This window comes from Simochromis diagramma, unplaced genomic scaffold (genome assembly GCF_900408965.1).
Source record: "Simochromis diagramma unplaced genomic scaffold, fSimDia1.1 OVJJ01000602.1, whole genome shotgun sequence".
Lineage (NCBI taxonomy): Eukaryota > Metazoa > Chordata > Actinopteri > Cichliformes > Cichlidae > Simochromis > Simochromis diagramma.
The window spans coordinates 14111752-14131117 of NW_024387040.1; the positions used below are offsets into that span (position 1 = coordinate 14111752).

Below are 19366 nucleotides of genomic sequence, written 5' to 3' on the forward strand. Positions count from 1 at the left end.
CGTGAATAGGACTTGGTATTTACGCTGAGACACATTTAAGTCATGATAAACTTGAGCTGAAGGTTAAAGGAGATACAGTAAAAGGTTTAGATTATTCTTTTATTCATCAGCCATTTGTACACCTGCATGTTGGAAATACGAGTTAATATAGAAACACTTTTAGCTATAAATATGACACTGGAAAGAACTGCAGGTATCTGGTGAAAATCTACTGTAGTTCTTAAGGTCTTTCTTGATGTCTGAGTAGTCTTATGGCGCATCAGAACAAATGTGAAGTGAAGTTTCATCTCATGGGTTTCTGGACCATTTTGAAATCCGCTATTATTAGCCCCTAACAGCCAATGGAAGAATTACTTCCTTCCAAAGTACAATCAATACTTGGAATTGGTTCACGGGAGGATATTTCCAGAACTTCTAAGGAAATCTTACAGTTTCCCCTTACTTTTCTTCAAGTCCTCTATTTTGTTTTTCTCAAAGTTGAATATACACCTTCAGCTTCCTTTAAAGGGCGACAATAAGCTTGCAGATAGTGGGTGGTCTCAGTAAAATCCACAATCTACAGGAGAATCTCATCTGATATGCTATCACAACACTAAAGGTGAAATATATTGAACTTGCACGGATGCATATTCGGCTCCTTTTGCCCCAAGTCGATTTGTGCCTTTGAATAGAAAACTTTACTATGCTGCAGGTCTAAACACACCACTAACAAAACGACAGCTTTTCAAATTCTCAATGCTGGGTCTTCAAAAAACAAGAACTTCATATAAAATAATATTCTCCTAGCCTGTTTGCCCAAGATGGACACAAGAATCATCAACATCAAGCTACAATTCAGCCCTTTTACATGGTTCCTACTGCTTAAGATAATGCAAAAGACCTTTTAAAATTATGACAGTATGAAATCTCAAGACCAGCTTTAGAATAACAAACATGGAAGCAGAAACACATCAATTTCTTGATGGTTTATTTGATAGTTTGATAGGTCTCATCGCCTTGTGTCAGGCTCTTGTTAAACATTAAAACAACACGTCCCAAATGGTACAAGCTTGCTGATAAGGTTTACTTTGCTAGAGCTGCATGCAAACAACATACCTTTTACATTTTAATAGGTATTGGTTTCTGCCACTGATGCAAAATCTGAATTTAATAGCTAATTTTCATTGAATTTGCATGCTTGCTAGCAGAGACTGCATTTGCTCTGAAGGTCCCGACCACAAAACAAAATGAGTGTTTTGGTTCTGCTGTTAGGATTTGCGTAATAAAGATGGAAGAGGTATTCATTGATTGGCTCATGCTTTTTTAACTTAAGCAATTCAGCGATGTAATATCTTTGAAGGCTTTCTAAGCATCTGTAGGATTCGTGTTTTACCTCAGACCATGTTATTTAAAAATCCAGTGTGCTTCAGTACAGAGCCAAACAACAGAAAATACGGCAGTGTCTTAAATACTTAGGAGCTGTATCATGAGTAGATAATGTACATTATCCCCCAATAAATGTGAAAATTTAATTATTTCTATTGTCCAGACAGTGAACTCACAGCTGATAACATGGCGCCTTAGGGTTTTAGACAACTACTCGACTATCTGCTGTGGATTTGTGTTTTCTGCAAAAAGCTGCCGTCCTACTGCTGCAGACCCATGACCACGGCTGCAAAGATAAACCACAGGAGCACAAGTGAAAATGTTTCTCACATGTTGCTGGGACACATTAACCATCTGTGTTGCTTTTAACCTCCACTTTGGCGCTGATAATCAGTAATTCGAAAACCATGAAAGGGTTTCACGTTGAAGAATGTCCCCTCTAATGTTGAAAAAAAGAGAAGAGAAAAAGTGTTGTGCATTCAGATGTTTTGAAAGGATTTCCAGCCTCCTACATGCAAGGCTTAGGTTGCCTTTCAATTTAATTTAAATTCTTTGGAGAGTTGTTTAGGCATATGAAATATTTTAAAGATGTCACCTTGAGCTCTCTAGAGAGCTGTGAAGTAGTTTTCTTTTTTCCTGTCAGTTTATGGAATAAAGCATAGTTGGCCTTAGCCAGGGCTTCAGAACAGCAAATTCTACAACTGATTGCCAGGAGGAATTAGCCATGAGCGAGTAAAGGCCATGCAGTGCTTTGGTCGTCCTCAACCAGTTCTTGTAATCAAAATTCAAGAACCTACTATGGCAATGAACCACTGCCAACCCCCCCCCTGCAATTTCCATATAATATGTGTCCGGCTTGTGAATGGAAAAGGATAATGTATTCTTCCCCTTGCAACACTATAATTTGTCATTATGGCAACAGAGAGGAAAGCGTGTGATAAGAGCAATATCCTATTAAAAAAAAGAGAGAAGGAAAAAAATCCTGAAGAAAGAACACTGAGCAAAAAAAAAAAAAAAAAGCATGCTGAAAGAAACACACACATGCATGAACACACAGAAACACACAGTCTATTTCAATATGCTTTCGGTGAGTAAGCAACACTTGGTGAGCCTCGGAGAGAAAACTACATATTGCAGTTAAAATATGGAAATCAGCGGCATTTTTCCCTAGGAGATGACTTGAGAATAACCCACTCGAGAGGAAAAAAATAAATAAAAATTTGGCCATTTACATTGTTTAACATGCAGCACAAGAGCAATCGTCAAAGAATATGGTTGCTAAGGATACACAAGCCTTTTCATTTCAGCCTGTGTTGGGCATCACAAAAGCATATTGTGAATTCTCAGCCGTCCGGCGTTCTGCAGAAAAGCACCTTTGAGAAACGGTGCTCTTTGCATGCTGATTAGCTTTGGTTAAAGTGTTATTACACTTCGCTCCGCACAGGTTTTTTGTTAATTGACAACATAGTAATTTCTCTCAAGGATGGAGGTTTGCAGTCTTGAGATTCAGGTGCAGAACTGGCAGTTGGGGGGCCTGCACAACAACGCGCTCTGTTGTGCCCACCAGCAGCAGTGCTGAGACGAGCAGCTGGATGTGGAATCTGTGATGAGAGATCAGCTCCCTCTTTAGTCCTTTCGCTTCAGCATTCACTATTCAGCCAAAGTTTAAGGCTGTGACACGACTTCACAATTGACAGAGCCGACTGAGCCCATCACCTGTACCGTTATCCTTGGCTTTAACTTTTACAGTTGAACACCATTAGACACCCAAAATACTTACATAAAAATTATGATTCCATTAATGTTCATTGCATTGAACCCAACACATCCCTAGATACGAGATCAGAAAAACGAGGAAACATGAAAACCGTTTGGAATGAATCTACACATGTACGTTCGTTTTACTTAAATCGCGTTGGAAAACACTAACGTCATTAAAATGCTGGTTAAGGTTAGCAATAAGGTTAGGGTTAGGGCTGGAATACATGGCTGGAACGTGCATTACAGCGGGACCGTCATTCTACTGGATTTCATCCATGACCCGGCGCATAGTTATAAGAACCCGGCGTTCCTCAGGAATGCTGCGGGACTTGACAAATCGTCATTATATTACGCCTCGGGAGTGAGAACGGGCTGCCTCAGAAAGCATCTGATGTGGTTCTGTTGGATTCATCGACCTTCAGCCTGCACTGGTTTGCAGCAGAGTGCAAACCTGTCAAGATAACAGTCAGCACCTGCGACTCTCGGTGCCTCCTCTGGACTGGTGGAGATAGGATTTCCCATGTGAGAGAGTTTAAGGATCTTGGGATCTTTTAATGAGTGATGGGAAGGTAAAAACAGTGAACTGCTCATGGTAAAAAGAGCTGGCCAAAAGGTGGAGCTTTCATATTAGCCATATATCTATATTCCAACTTCACCCAGATCTCTTGACCATAGGAGAATGACTGCAAGAGAAAGGTCATGAATATAAGCTGGCAAATGAGTTTGCTCTCAAGAAGCTGGGCTCATCCTTAGAGAACAGGTGAGGATGTTGGAGTAGAGCTGCTGCTCAAGGTGGCATCTGATTAGGAAGTCAACTGGGCGCCTCCTTGTTGTATCCCCGGTGTATAAGGACACCCTCGGGGTAGCCCCAGAACCTGATCGGGAGATAATATATCTTGTCTACCCCCGGAACATCTTGGAATCCCTCAGGAGGAAATGGAGTGTGTTGCTGGGTAGAAGGATGTCTGGAGGACCCTGTCATGGAATGATGGACGGATGCCTGTTTGCAACAGCACTTGTCTACCCAGGATTTCTAAGGGAAATGCTGCAGAAAGAAGTCAACCGAGCTTCCTTTTGGGAAATTAACCCAGACTGTGTTCCTTCCTTTCTAGTAAAATGTGATTTCACTGGCCGAATATCAAAATTGAGAAAATTGAAACTCAAATGCGCTGACGCCCTATGATTCAATAAGACAGAAAACTACTGACTGAGACCATGTTTACTGACACCACAGACTAAGGGTGTCGAGGCAGTTTCTCCATAGATTTCCACAGAACTGGACTTACCTAAAGGAGTCACCCTCTGCTGGTCATTAGAGAAAAATGCAGCTTTAAAGCACTTCTGCACTGGCTTCCTTTTTTAAATATAAACAGCTGGAGGTAGAATCTGTGATGAGAGATCAGCTCCCGTTTAAGAGCTCAAGAACATACACTGGTCTATCACCATTCAGCTCAGGCACAATAGACCGAGTCCATCACCTACAGCTCACACGCACAACATCAGTCAACAAGCCAATAGTGTGCCTGTATAGCGGTGCTGATGAAGGGATTTTCCCATCGTGCCAAAGGCCAAACAAAAGATTCAAGCCAGTGAATGGAGATCCTGCATACTGTACTTTACTTTGCCTCTTTCCATCCAGTGCTTTTATCAAGAGATTAAGGGTTTTAGAGAGAGCTAAAGAAAGAATGCAGCTCCCCTTCCAGCTACTAGGCAGATTGAGGCTCCTACTCTTATTTAACAGATACCGTATTGTTTGAGAAACAAGCAGCTGTGAGGAAGCTGGGAAAAAAAGCGAATGGGAGGGGCTGAGCCATAGAGAGATGGGAGACTTTAAACAGGCACTGTACTATCTGTAAGGATGAATGATAAATGCTTAAGCCGTTTCCATGTATATTTGATGTCGCCTTAGACCTAACGGTGCATGGTGCATGGAGCCCCAGGGCCTCAGAAACACTGCACCACCGGCTCCTTCTTTCTCTCCTTCCTCACGTCGATTTCGTTCGCCTACCTGGCTGCTCTCAGCTCGATTTGTTTGCACTCATGTTTCTTCCAGTCTGGGCCTTGGTTAACATTTAATTCTACCTTGACAGACACAGGCAGGAGACTGTCAAAACGCGGGCCATCAAATAATGAAATGTGAATCAGCTGAGCCACCAGCGGATCAGCTACAGACAGCACACACACCAAATATTGGGGCCCGGTCTCTTTAATGAGCTCTGAGCTGTCTGACTGAACACAGCCATGTCTCTCACCTCTCTGACACCGCTGGAGCCGCGGATTCTGTCAGGCAGGAAAAGCTCTGCAGCAGAAACAAAAAGTTCAATCCTGCTCAAAGTGCTGCTGATACTCGAGGAGGCTTTAAATAAAACATGGAAATGAATCCTGACACGTTGCGTCGAGTTGTTTTCGATCCGAGAGTAACACAAGGTAGGACTGTTGTACACGAGGAGTAATGGTGTAAGCCAGTACTGCACTGAGGGCCAATAAGACAATCAATGACGAATTACATGACACCGGGGCTAATGTCCTTGATTAGTCTTGCTATGCGAACAAATGAAGCGAGGCTCTTGACAATCACATGAGAGACAATGCGGCTCCAATAGGAGTTGATGCGTCAGGCGGTTCTGCAGCAGATGAGCTCCAGTCTCATTATACAAGCTCATGGTCAGGAGACACACAAATCCTTCAAAGTGTGTTTGAACCCTGCTGACTGACCTTGCATATTTAGCTTAACAAAAAGATGTTCAACAATGGAATTAATGAATTTTCTCTATGATTTCCAATACCAAAGTGATTCCTTTAAGCCTGAACACTAAGTTATGAATAATAAGGAATGATCAGCACACTGTATTTCATTTGAAATAAATATGACCTTTAATTAATGAGGCTTATCTGTGAAAGATGGAAGCGATTGGACTAAAAACAAGCAACAGTTCACTGAAGTTTTTACAGGCAGGTTTAAGTGCAAGGATTTTCATTATTCATGGTCTTTTAAAACCATTTCATCAACATTAGTTCTCACAACTCGTGTCTTAAACGACTACAATTAATTAAGAATACCTCCCTGTAACGCAGCTATTATCTACAGTGCTGTGCAAAAGTCTCGAGCCTGAGCTTCTTCTGCTTTGAGCAACAGTTCTTCAGGGTTTCTTTAGACATTGGCAGCTTTTTCACTTATTTTCAGCCCAGGCCTTGTACCTGACCACTTTCACAGGAATGTTTTTTGTGTACACATAACAGCGAACTTAGCAAAGAACCCATTTTAAATTTTATCTTTAGGCACTTTGTTACTACCAGCCTGTCACAAAAACACAATTTGTTCCCATTTCTTTAGCCGAATCTCTGAAAAATACCAAAGATAACACAGTTTGACAGGCATAAAATAGTATTTTTGTACCAACAAGGTGATTCCTGAAGAGCTATTAGCTAAAAACTTGGCATATCTCAGCATCGTGTGCAGAGCGTCCCCCCAAAAAATTTGTAGAAACTTGACAAGTGGAGGACAAAAGAAGAAGCGGCAGGCATAAAAAAACCCATCTACAGCAGATGAGCAGTAGCTGAAAGTCATGTCCTTAAGAAATGAGAAAAGATTCAGAATGTACATCAGAATGTCACAAAGTCATTCTTAAGGAAAGGAAGCAGAGAGAAAAGACTGAGGTATGCCAAATTACACAAGAGCTGGACTGAAAATCAGTGGAAACAGGTCTGATGGAGTGATGGTCTAATAACTAATAACTTTATTAGCAGCGTCCTCCTGAAATGCACCAACAACATTGAGAGTAACATCCTCCTCTCCGCCCCTTAATGCTCTCTGGTTGCTATGGTAATGCGTAAATATTTCTTTCAAAATAAGACACGCAACTACAACACGGGAAAAGACCCAGGGAAACCGAGTTAGCGATAAAAACCCTGAAAACCATAAATTTCACACCTGAGCCTCAACTCTTGCGCCCTGGTACCAAACGACTCATGGACCGGTACCGGGCCGTGGCCTGGGGGTTGGGGACCGCTGGTTTACAGTAATGTGTAAAACACAGTGGAGGATCTGTCATGGTTTGGGCCTGCGTTTCAGCCAGTGGTGTTGGGCTTTTGTCAAAACTAATGAAATTATGAGCACGACAAAGAACAATCAGATTTTGATCCACCGTTCAATAGCATATGGAAAGCATTTGATTGGCAACAGCTTTGTGTTTAGGCATGAAAAAGATCCCAAACACACTGATGATGCTGTAAAATCATGCTCAAACAGGAAAACACACAATGGAGCATCATCTATTGGCCACCCCAGAACCAAGACCTCAACATTACTGATGCAGTGTGCTGTCATCTCGACAGAGAACCGAACAAAAGGCAGCCATCATCCAAAGAAGAGCTTTGAATGTCCTTCAACAATCCCACAGAACTATTCCTGAAGACTACTTGAAGAACTCTGTCTAAGAGAGTTTGAGCTATGCTGAAAAATAAGGGCAGTGATACCAAATATTCCATGCCATTTTGCAAACAAAATATAAAATGAGAGGTGGCTCAAGATCTCTGCAGAGTTCTGTAAAGGTTCTTAAAAACTGCTCAGAGTAACATAACAGACAGGTCGGGTGTGAGCAGAGAGTACATCAAGCTGACGGCTGACTTGTAAATTAGTGGGTTTAAATGAAGTGACGGCGCAAAGTCAAACAAAGCTCTAGAACTGGAAGCTTTTTTTTGCGCCAAAGGAAGGAAGACTTGAAGAGATGATTTTAAATTACCTGACCTTTTAAAAGGCATTGCTAATCTAGTCACATGAAACAGCAATTTATGAGGGGGGAAATGTTCATTTACTAGGAATGAGCGTCTATCAATCATGGTGACAGAGGTGTACACTGGGGAGAGGAAACGGGTGGAATTAAGGGAGGGAGGATGACACAGGAGAGAGACTGTGTGCTCTGAACTACGCCCCCTGATAAGGAGGGAGGGAGGCGAGGGAGAAAGGGAGCCAAAAACAGAGGGAGAGAGGGAGGCTGAGAGAGTGGCTTTAAATAATAACACACTAATGCTAATGTTTCATAAAAAGCTAAAGCATGGGTGCGCAAACAGTATCAATCACAAGTGGCTGGAGGCCTCATTTAGAAGCCAAATGAAATCAAAGTTTGACCTTTCTGCCCTCTGCAAGTTCCACAGGCCTGTTCCAACAAAGCCATTTGTGTTCACCTCCAGCTAATTAGTTGAGTAAAGAACAAATTGTACATTTGATTAATGTGGTCACACAGATAGCAACTGAACCTGGTCCAAACATTACAACCAAACTCTTTCCACTCTCAGTTTAATGGAGGTTATTATGCCCACGTACGTATGCAGAGTATAGGAAGCAAATTGGAGGTGTTGGAAGAGGCTCGTGGATGTGTTTCTGAGAGCAGTGTAATTGTATTTTTTGCTTAGCAGCGAATGAGACGTTACCTATTTTCCTTAAGTGGCGTTTGATGAAAAGACAATGACAAGATGGAAAACAGCCAAGGAGTGAAGCAGCACGTAGGGGGGACGCGTCAGCTGCACTCCTTCAAATCTGAAGAGGAGCGCTGAGCATAAGAGAGCGGAGCAGAGTGTGCAGCCTCGCTCTCGTGGTCTCTAAAAAGCGCTTGAAAACAACATTTAAAAAAAAAATGCAAACTTTGCATGGCTCTCGAAACAAACTTGCCGCCGTCCCCCGGGGATGATCGACGTGGTCGAGGATGCTTAGCTTCCCCCGTCTTTGTTTTATTGCTTCTCCATCTCTGGCTAGGCCCCATGCCTGTGCTCTGGGCTAGCACTTCAAACAACCTAATGTCCTATATGTTGCAGCCAACCGGCTGGTCAGGCCACAGCTCTCTGCCAGCCATCTTGCATACTGTACAGCCAAAGCTAATATTCAACACTGAGGCAAAGCATGTGAAGGGCTTAAAGTGCGAAAACGTTTATGTGTGTGTGGCGAGGAGAGGTCTTTGTTGCCGAACAACTCACATTTTTCGAGCGCATCCATCGCAGCTCCCATTTCTGCCTGTTGGATGCTAGATTAGAAATATTTTTTTAAAGAAAAGGAGACAGAGAAAGAGAGAGAAAAAGGTCTTTAGCATATTTAAAATGTCCTTTTTTTTGAATTCCTGTCAAAAAAGAAGAAGAAGAGAAAAATACCCCACAACCAATATTGAGAGGATTATCAAAAGTGCATTATATTTGTTTTCCAAGGAGCCCTTCTTCGCTAACAATCTCAGGTAACACGGTGCACGCATTTCCAAAAGGTAAGCCTATCGGCGGCTCTACGCTGGGCACTGTTTACTCCTGCAATTCACCGTCCCCTCCGTATATATTATGTGGTGTGTGATCATAGCCCAGCAGTGGAGGTGGCTGGGAGCTTAAGTCATGTAAATACAAAAACAGTAAGCTGCCAAAGATTCTGTGGAAGGGACAAACTTATCGCCAGCTTAGTGCAAGAGAGAGCGGTTTCAAGTAGGGGGTCGTGGAGGGGATTTTCACATGTGTGTGTGGGGGGGAGGGCGAAAGATGTTTGATGGATTTAAGTTTCATTTCTCGCAGGCTCAGCTGCAGCTTTATCGTCAACCCCTCCAACCCTGAAAAGGCCTCGGCGCAGAGATTCACTTTCTTTACTTTACAAAAGCATGAATATGCGAACACACACAAAAGGTGTGCAACTCAACACTGAAGGGGGGGTTATAATAAAAATAAATAGATATAATGTGTGAACACAATAGCTCAGGTAGACCTAAACACAGCCCCAGCAGCAGCGCCGCCTCGTCAAGCTCTCCTCGGCACAAAGTGATATTTCCATAACAGAATTTACATCGGATCGATAACGGATCGATTCATTTTCATGATGCATAATGTCTCTCGCAATAAAATAGGCCAGCCAGAGCTTAATTGCTATAATAAACACCATCAATAAAGTGCAGCCATTATTCTGGAGCCCATTAGCGGTGCATTGAGAAGGAGAACGCCTTGTCTTGTTTGTGTCTTATTATATTGTACCATCTTACTCACCTTGGGCCTTTGCCACAGCCGATTCGCTCTCCTTTGAAATACACGGCGACGGTGTAAATGCGCGCGTGCGACGGCCCCACCGTCTGCAAGGTCCTGCAAAATCCAACAGAGGAAGGAGGGCAGAGTTTAGGAATAATAAGAAAAAGAGAAGCACAAGGACACTCGGGGACACAGTCCTTCAGAGAAATACAAAAAAAAAAAAAAAGTTTTGAATTGGAACAAATGTAATTCGACTAAAGAGCGCTCTTTGAGAAGGCGCGCAATCCATCTGAGGGACACATAAACAATTTTTAAAGCCTCCCAAAGTCCCCGCACTCATCTTCTGACACCTAGATCTGAAGAGGAGTGTGGGGAAATATATAAATAAATAAATAAGTGACACGTTGAGAGAGGAACAGAAATAAAAGAGTGACAACAGTCTTTGAGAGACCTGCGAGTCTTTGGCGCGCTAGAAGGGTAAACAATGAAAACGCTAAAGAGGGAGCGATGACAAGAGACTATCACTGAAGTAATTTACAGATGTACCTCATTTAAAAAAGAAGAAGAAGAAGAAGAAGAAGAAGGAGCCAGATGTTGACTTTGTTTTATTTCTGCAGGGACATGTGTACAAGACAGTTGTTTGAAATGTTAACATTAGCATAAACATCTCAGACCCAAGCTGTGAGTCACCTAAATTATTCACAGACAATTTACTTATTTCAGGAGAGCAAATCCATTTTTAATGCAACGTGGTCACTTATGACACTTTATCAATAATTCAGCCCCCTTTCTCGCTTACAAATGAAGAAGCACAAAGCATGTGCCGAGCAAATAAGACTCCTGCGTGCGCTGCTTTAGCCAAATCTCGACGGGGAGAGCGTGTCACTTGGAATTATCGCGGCGCTAAAATAACACAAAAGGAGACGGAATAAAAGGGAAATCTACAGGGGCCGTCGGGAAGTCGTTGGCGCTGCGTTCATGCTAAAAGCTACTTCCAGACTGGGGCCACTTTCTGTACAGTGCGAGATGGGTGTATATGTGCGCTCCCTGGTGTGTCGAGATATACAGGAAAGTGATAGAGCGCGGGGTTGAGGTGTCGATCTGTCATCAGCCAGGCACATTCACCAGGGAACCTTTAGCAGGGGGCTCGGTACATTAACTCCTTTCCTTCTCCTTTTTTTCCCTGTCCTTTCCTGCCTCTTTTGGTAATTTAGTCTCTTTCTTTCCAACTCACACCCTAGTCTCACTCTGTGTTTCTCTACCCTTGACGCTTGTAAACAAATCCCGCAGACTTCGAAGACAGAGAGCAAGACAGATTCGACGCCGAACAACTGCTCCATGAAATGCTATGAAAGTTGTATGAGTGCGGCTTATCGACCAACAGGGGTCAGGTCATCTCACGAGGTGGTCAAAGGAATGCTCAATATTACCGGCTGCTACTGTGTATACATCAAACAAGGGGAAAGAAAGAAGTAATTACGCTCAAGGATGGAGGGGAAGCCTTCCATTCATCAGAGGCTGGGTTTTATGTAAGCTCGTGTCTCCTGTACATGTGGGGCTGTGTGAATTGTTGAAATTCAGGTCACCCAGGAGCTCTATTTGTTTCTCCTTCACGTTCTTGTGGGCAGTGGACTTGGGGAGGGAAGTGTTGATTGCGGTGTCAGAGCTGTGCTGTGTCAAAAAAAAAAAAAAAAAAAATCGCCATCCGCTGGGCAGATAGATGGAATAATAAACACGGGGGACTGGAAAGACGATTAAATAAATACAAGGGAAGAGAGACGGGGAGGAAAAGGGGACAGATTAGATGCTGAATTGTGGAGTTCATTGTACGCCGAACCGCTCCGTCTCCAACCACCCGTGAGCCTCGAGACGACCCCCCCTCTTTCTTTTTTTTTGTTCTGAGAAAACTGTGTTTGCCAGCTTCCAGTGGTGACACAAACACTGCATCGTGGCAGCTCTCAAAAGCTTTCTGTCAAATGACACTTGCTCCTTGGCTTTTTTGTCAAATAAGAGATCGTTTTAGTTATCTTTTCTCATCACAACAACAAAGACCTTTACACAGTTGTTCAAAATGTTTAGAGTCTGATGACGAGTAGTCTTGTAAATTATGTTTGTGCCAGTTCATTTCCCTGAATTTGTGCTGCAGCCCACGTGATGCCTGACCCTTCTGGACTGCAGAGTTGGGCTCACACTAAAGAGACTGATCAAGTGTACGGTGTAACCATGTGTATACACACTTAGATTAGATCTTTAATCTCAAAAATTGAATTTCTTACCATTGCTAATAAGATGTCATGTTCAAATTCAATATGTATTTTATGCTTAAAATGTTTAAGTAAGTGGCAGCACTTGAATGTATCTTAAGACTGCTTAAAAAAAACTTGCAAAAATATAAATGGCTACTACATTAATCGAAATATGCAGCTATATAAAAAGTTAAAGGATTCATCACTGTATATAAGCCATAGAAGATTTGAAACTGCTCTGAAAAAATGAATGGCCAAATAGCTTAAATAGCGTGAAGTAGTGTTTAATCAGTTAGAGCGGAGTTAAAGATGAAGATAAAAATCCTTGACCATGTGTGCCTACAATTCTAAGCATAAAGAAGCAATGACCAAAACAGTATTTACAAAAGAAAAGCACAAAAAAGGGAGAAAGGATACCCTTGCTGCACTGCTTTCTGCTAGTTCTGCAGAAAGCTATGTTTAGACATAAATGTAAATTCGGCAAGTTAGCCACCCAGAATCCGCTCAGTAGTCTGCAAACAATTAAATTCGTTAGCAGGCAAGTTACGGTTAGCAAGCTGTGTGACTCTGTTGTGTTTTATAACATTTGCTGATAAAGACATTTTACAATGAATGGCTATTTAATGAGCACTTTGGTTGAATTAGCTGATATTATGTACTTTGCTAAGTTAGGTAGCTGTCTTTTTTCAGTATCTTGGTAGGTAATGTTAGCTTGCCTGTGAACCAGGCTGGATGCTAACAACCTAGCTTAACCAGATGTTAAGTTGAATGAATTCAAAGCTATTTTTAGCTGCTCCCTTATTCACAAGGAGTCCTCCACAGCAGGCAGCTCGGTACTGTTTGATTTGTGCCTCCCAGAATCACACTGAGGGACTTTTACTTGTTAGACAAATGTGCAAACCATGTTGAGTAGCTAGTTGGGCTAACTCCCAGGGGTTGGTTAGGTAATAAATCACTATTGGATAATTACTTCATTAGCTAAAGTTACAAAATAGCCAAAATGAAATTCAAAACCATGTTTTAGGTATCTGAATTAGCTTTAGCTTGTTTTCTCAAGAGTTTTATTGTTTGTTTTTGTGCCCATGTGAAGTTTTTGATAAAGTTTTTGAAGTTCTAGGAGCTGTTTGATTCTTGACATTAGTAGAATTCTTAACTTTATTGATTCCGTACTGAATTGCCACTATGATGAAGCCTCGAGTTGAACAGTTGTCTCTGTTGTATGGTTTATGTCAATGAAGAGTGTGGCTTTCAGGTAAGAAACTTGCCTGATGGGGCCAAGAAATTACAACTGTTTAGTTTGTATTTAAATATAAACTAAGCACAAAAGACTAACCTCTAATCACACACTGGCACTTCTAGATAATGCCGAAAGAAATTTATGCAAGCCTCGGTAATATGGTGGCCTTACTTGTAGAGTGGGATATCAGGCTCCTTGCCCTCCGTTCTCAGGGTCAAACAACACTGCTGCAGCTGAGACTTGGGGTCGTTCCAGTCCTGGTTCAGAATGAACTCCTGCAACACACAAACAACACACACTTGTGACCAAACTATCTCTCTTCACCCACTCATTTCAAAGAATCAGAAACAATGAAAATGAACTGCAGTTACAACCGTTCTCCTTCACTCCTTCATGCTTTTATTTCATTCCTGCCATCTCCAAGCTTTTACCCCCTTTTGGACTTATTTGCGCTCTCTCTGACTGGCTCTCCATCTATGTCTTGGCGGTGAGCACAAATCACAGGCTACTTAAGACAAAAGCCAATCCCCGGCCAGAAATAAAGAGCGTCTGGGAGTCTCCCAGGTGTGCAGCTCTGATACATTTCTCTTATCCAAGGGGGACTTCTAAAAGCCCTTCCATTAACAGGGAAGCAGCCTTGTCATAAAAAGGCAGACTTTGAATCCAGAACTGTCTGCTCCTATTAATTTTCTACAAAGAGTGCTTCTGCTTCTCTCTCGCTTTGCAGCTCCCTCGCAGCCCCTCCATCTCTACTGTTCTTGCTTTCGTGCTTTGCTTCCCCTTCTTCCTCCTTTCCGGTTTTCCTCTCTCCGGGGGGCATCCACACTCCTTTCGCTGAAGGCTGAGAAATTTGGCTGTAGCTTATAGCCTACCTCTTGTACATTTCGAGTGCGGTGATGCATTCACTCTCATGCAAACACCTTAACATGCATAATGGAGGGAAGAAGAAAAAAAACTGCGAACATAAGGAAAGGATTTATGTTCCCGGTTTTGCTTCTCTATTTCCATCTAAATTGGATGAAGCAGCACAGTTTGCAACACTGTGGTTTCCAGAGGGCTATGTAAGGAGACATGCTGGCTGTTTCACAACTTTTCTCTTGGAAGTGGAAATGAGGTGCTCTCTTGCAGCGACCATGACGCAAAGCTCAGCTCCTCTAGAGCTGGGGATTCTCCCTGGAGAGGCACACCAAGACAGCAATTAGCATGGCATATCAGACCGCTGCAGCAGCTTCACAAGGAGAGGTCCGCGCTGTGTGGGAAACTCGTACACGAGCACGTGTGTGTGTGTACGGACGCCCGGTTTCAGTTTGTGTCTTTTCACTGCAGCAGCGGTAATAAAGGGAAAAACTGAGCTCTTCTATCTAAACTTAGACTTGAGCACTTAAGGATATAATGCCCGTCCTTCCTAACGCGCATCTTGCCATTGAAGTTTTGACTGAAGCCTACTTATTCAGCTCTCGCAACACTCCAGAAGTGGATACCGTCAGCAACTTCAAGCACTTCTCGGATCAATAGAAAAACACAGACGACTAACATTAACAAGCCAATGCATGCATCCCAACGCAGTTGAGATTCCCATTAAAGATGACTAAAATAGCCACCCAAGCCGCCATTGTGAGAGGCATTCAAAAGCCAAGCACCACTTCAGGCCTCACGTCGATGCTAGTGCCATTAGGGCCCTGCCATTAGCTCCCCTCCTCATCATCTCCCCCCGGTTCGCTCGTTCCCCGTCTCTCTCTTAGGTGCTTGGCTCAGCAGCTCATTGATCAGGTGCGAGCGGTGAACAGCTATCAATAGGGACTCACCTTCAGTCGAGGGAAAAAGCAGACGTTCATGAATGTGTGCACGTACTCCAGGTCTTTATCAATGTAGAGAGCTGCGATGAAAGCTGCGAAAACAAAAGAGACAGAACGCCTTTTTAAACGAGAAAAAAAAGGAGGTGGGTGCTTTGCTTTGTTTAACAATCAGCTCCATTTCTGCTTCTGTAGTAAATAAAACATTAACAAAGACCAGAAGAGAGACCAGAGCAGCGGCCTCCCTCGGCGAGGGACGTGATATTAATGTTAACAATTGGAAAAGATGGCTCTGCAGCCGACTGTCCTTTTCTATCACACAGGAAATTGGAACTACAAGGGCCACATAGAGTTCAGAGAAACATGTCATATATAAGATAAAATTGTATGTCAAGCTGAATAAATAACTGGCGGCCTAACTGCTCTGAGAACAAAAAAAAAAAACAAAAAACCGAAATGTAAGCAGAAGGTGCTGGGTGTCATCTTCATCTCATGGCTGTCCCTTTGTTTTCCCCTTCCATTAGATGCCACTGCATTCACTCATCCCTGTGACTAAGACAGTGGGACATGAGAGAGAAATAATAGGTAATATATTTCAGGAGGCCAGTGAGGGCCCGCTGTAGCTGCAGGGCACAACTGTTCATATACAGAAGAGCTGCACTCATCTCCAGCGCTGCCCCGCGTCCTCTTCCCGTGTCATCAACTCTGCTCCGCTGCAAACTTTTGAGGGATGATTTGAAAGGCAAATGATATGAAGCCCTGTGTTGTTTTGTGATTCATGCATTATGGTCTGTCTATTGAACGCTGGCCTGAAAAACATTAGTGCTTTTTAGTCTTTTTTTCCTCATTTAATCTACCAAACTGGAATGGCTCATTTTCTATTCCCTTTGTATCACAGTTCCTGTCCCTGCCTGCTCCCCCTGTTGGCCTAATGTGGACCGCAAAAGGTCTCCTCCAATTCTCCGTTTCCTTTCTCCCTCTGCATGCAAATCCCTGCGCTCATGTTCAGCTTATACCTTCCTATAGTCCACCATGAACTTCCTTTAATTGCAGGATTGAAATCAAGTGAATGTTATCTCTAGCTTAATTTATCGGATTTGATGTACACCTAGGTGCTTGAGGGTTGAGGGACATTTATATGTGATAGGTAGGCGATGAAAAAAAACTCGAGATCTGCCAGAAGAATCTGTTACAGCCCAATCAATACTGGAATTTATTAAGGGCCAAACCCTCGCAGATAAGCTGATCTGAACACCAGCTCACGTCAGCTTATAAAGTGTTTTATTTAAGCTCCTCAGGCCTGTCTGTGCAAGCCGCTCAGCAACCCCCCTTGAGTAGGGCTGTATCGGGTATCAACCATAATCAAATTTAGTGATCAATTTAATTAAAAATACAGTGAATCTGCCTCACTGTCGTTTTATTTGGCATCTTCATTTATAACTTGTATGACAGACATGTATATTTCTGACTGCTGGCTTGATTTTTAAACGAGAGCTTAATGTTAGTGCACTTGAAGAGGCCTTTGTTTATTTCATCTTCTTATCTCCGCCCCCCACTGGGCGCTATTGTGGGTGGAAAATTCTGCTGTGTGTGCGGAGATCATGACGCAAAGCAGAGAAGACAGGAATGAACTATTTTAAACACAGAAAACAGACTGGATGAGTTAGGAGAACTATAGGTCTGAAGTAAAGAGCCGTGCAGATGTTATACATCTGTTTGGACTGACATCCGTCCACTTATGTTAATTACTTACAATAAAGCCAAATCATTTATCGTACAGTATGTCAACATGTAAGTGTCTCTTCATGCTGGAAGTGAGAAATAAACTCTTTTCCCTGCGTGTTGTGGAGTTTTTCCTGTGTTTGGGTCACACATTGTACATTACGGTGGATGGATAATGGGTACATGTTAACCTCCTCTGCTTCCCACACAGGTGGTGCTATCGGTCATCAGCGATCGTCCAGAGGGACAATAGGATGATCGGACAGTGGAGCACAATGCCCAACCCACCCTCCACCCCAGGTTCTCTATTTGAAGAACCACATCTACTGTCACGAATGCTCTGCTCCTGTTTTCCATGGATGTCTGTGGAGGTCCCGTCCCCCAAAACAGCACCGCACCACCAAATTTAAGTTGCTGCAGGTAGAATAACAATCCTCTTACTGTTTAATGATATGCACTTGTGCTACTACATCATACGAGTTTAGTATGTATATGTAGAAAATTACATTTTACATGTGGAAAAATAAATCTGTCAGCGTAATGCAGTGGGACGAAAGTATCGAGCACCACGGAGAGACAGCTTCTTAATGGCCTCCAGCATATATTTCCCATACAGTAATGGCATGTTTCCAATAAGTTACTATGGGCTGATTTATTTGCCTAGTTGCTTGTTGGCCGTTTCCTGGTTGTGATGGAGAGCGGCCTAGAAAAAGGGCCATGGATTTCTAATTCGCTTGTCAGAAAAGAGTCTCAAAAGCACCGGTGACACGGGCTGATCCCTGACAGGCTTCCCACCCACAAACTCTACCAGATGAGTTTGACAGAACAACAGAAGTACCACACTGATGGCCTGAACTCTCCTCACTGTGGCAGCACCCCTGTTTACACCTTAAAGAGCAGGTAAAATTAACATAGGTCCTTATCACCAGAGCCACAGTAACACGACTAAAATGCACAAATATGACCAAAATCATGAAAAACAGGTGGTCCAACACTAATTATATTGTACTCGTACTTATTATAATTTATACATACTAAAATAGATTTGAATGACAGTGGCAGGTGCTGCCTACTCACTGCCAGCGCCCTGGGGCACATTATTTTTCACTTCTTTGTTATTTCTATTTTTCTGTTTAGCTAATCATTAAAAACAAACTCACTCTCTTTGTGTAAACAGCAAAGAGACAAAAGCACAAACCCACCACTTTTGAAGCACATATATTGGCTGTATTTTCAGCATTTTAATCTTTAGTTATGAGACACGCTGTCATGTGTGGTGTCAGTATCCATTTCCTGGTCATTTCCACACAGAATCCAGTTGCACATCGTGGGGATTAACTGCCCACTGCCACTGATAATAACCAGAAATACCAAAATGTCTATTAAAGCAGGAGCAGAAAAATCCAACTAGACAATTCACCGATTGTTTTATGCTTAGCTGTGGCCCCATAAACATTGCCGCGAACACAAAAATAGCTGCCATGGTAAGAAAGCTCTATTATCTAATAGTAATATGGCTTGTTATGGATATGTATGAATGAAGTCGTGGGCCATATCTAAGAGACAGAAAGCCATCTCTCTAACAGACTGAAGAGCACAGTGATATTACAAACTCCATGTCTGGAAAAGACTTTATATTGGTGGTGCTATTTAAGCTGCTTTGCATCCCACCTATACCCCCAGCAGCAGGCCAAGTGGGGTAATCCAGACATTCAGCAACAGTTTCCAGACTTTCCCAAGCCAGATGAAATATATCATATTTCCAGCGGGTTTGGGTCCATCCAGAAATCCTCCAAAGCAGCAGTTCCCAACCTTTTTTGCACCACGGACCGGTTTATGTCTGACAATAGTTTCACGGACCGGACTTTAAGGTATCGCGAATAAATACAATACAAAATAAAACCGGTACCGTCTACTGTGACCTGCTATGGCAGTGGTGTCCAATCCCAGGCCTCAAGGGCTGGTGTCCTACAGGCTTTAGATGTGTCCTTGATCCATCACAGCTGATTTAAATGGCTAAATTACCTCCTCAACATGTCTTGAAGTTCTCCAGACGTCTGGTAATGAACTAATCATTTGATTCAGGTGTGTAGACCCAGGGTGAGATCTAAAACCTGCAGGACACCGGCCCTCGAGGCCTGGAGTTGGCCAAGCCTGTTTGCTAAGCCTATTCCACCATTTTTCAGCAGAGAGTCATGCCCTCAGATTTGCAGGTATACTGACTCTTATCCTGGCTGCAAAAGATTCCAGTGCATTTA

General features: G+C 42.8%; 1 protein-coding gene across 5 annotated transcripts in view; it reads right to left on the bottom strand.

The window, feature by feature from the left end:
- The window catches only part of drosha (drosha ribonuclease III), a 134690-nt gene that overhangs the window by 5205 nt on the left and 110119 nt on the right, over window positions 1–19366 (bottom strand). For 4 of the 5 annotated variants that reach the window (XM_040044229.1, XM_040044228.1, XM_040044227.1 and 1 more), the window contains 4 exons: window positions 15399–15481; window positions 13765–13868; window positions 10132–10224; window positions 9097–9143 (listed from right to left, as the gene is read on the bottom strand). In XM_040044229.1, the coding sequence (XP_039900163.1) occupies window positions 9097–9143; window positions 10132–10224; window positions 13765–13868; window positions 15399–15481 (327 nt within the window). Of the gene's footprint in view, window positions 1–9096; window positions 9144–10127; window positions 10225–13764; window positions 13869–15398; window positions 15482–19366 lie in introns of those variants that run through there. The other variant, XM_040044231.1, reaches the window with a different exon arrangement.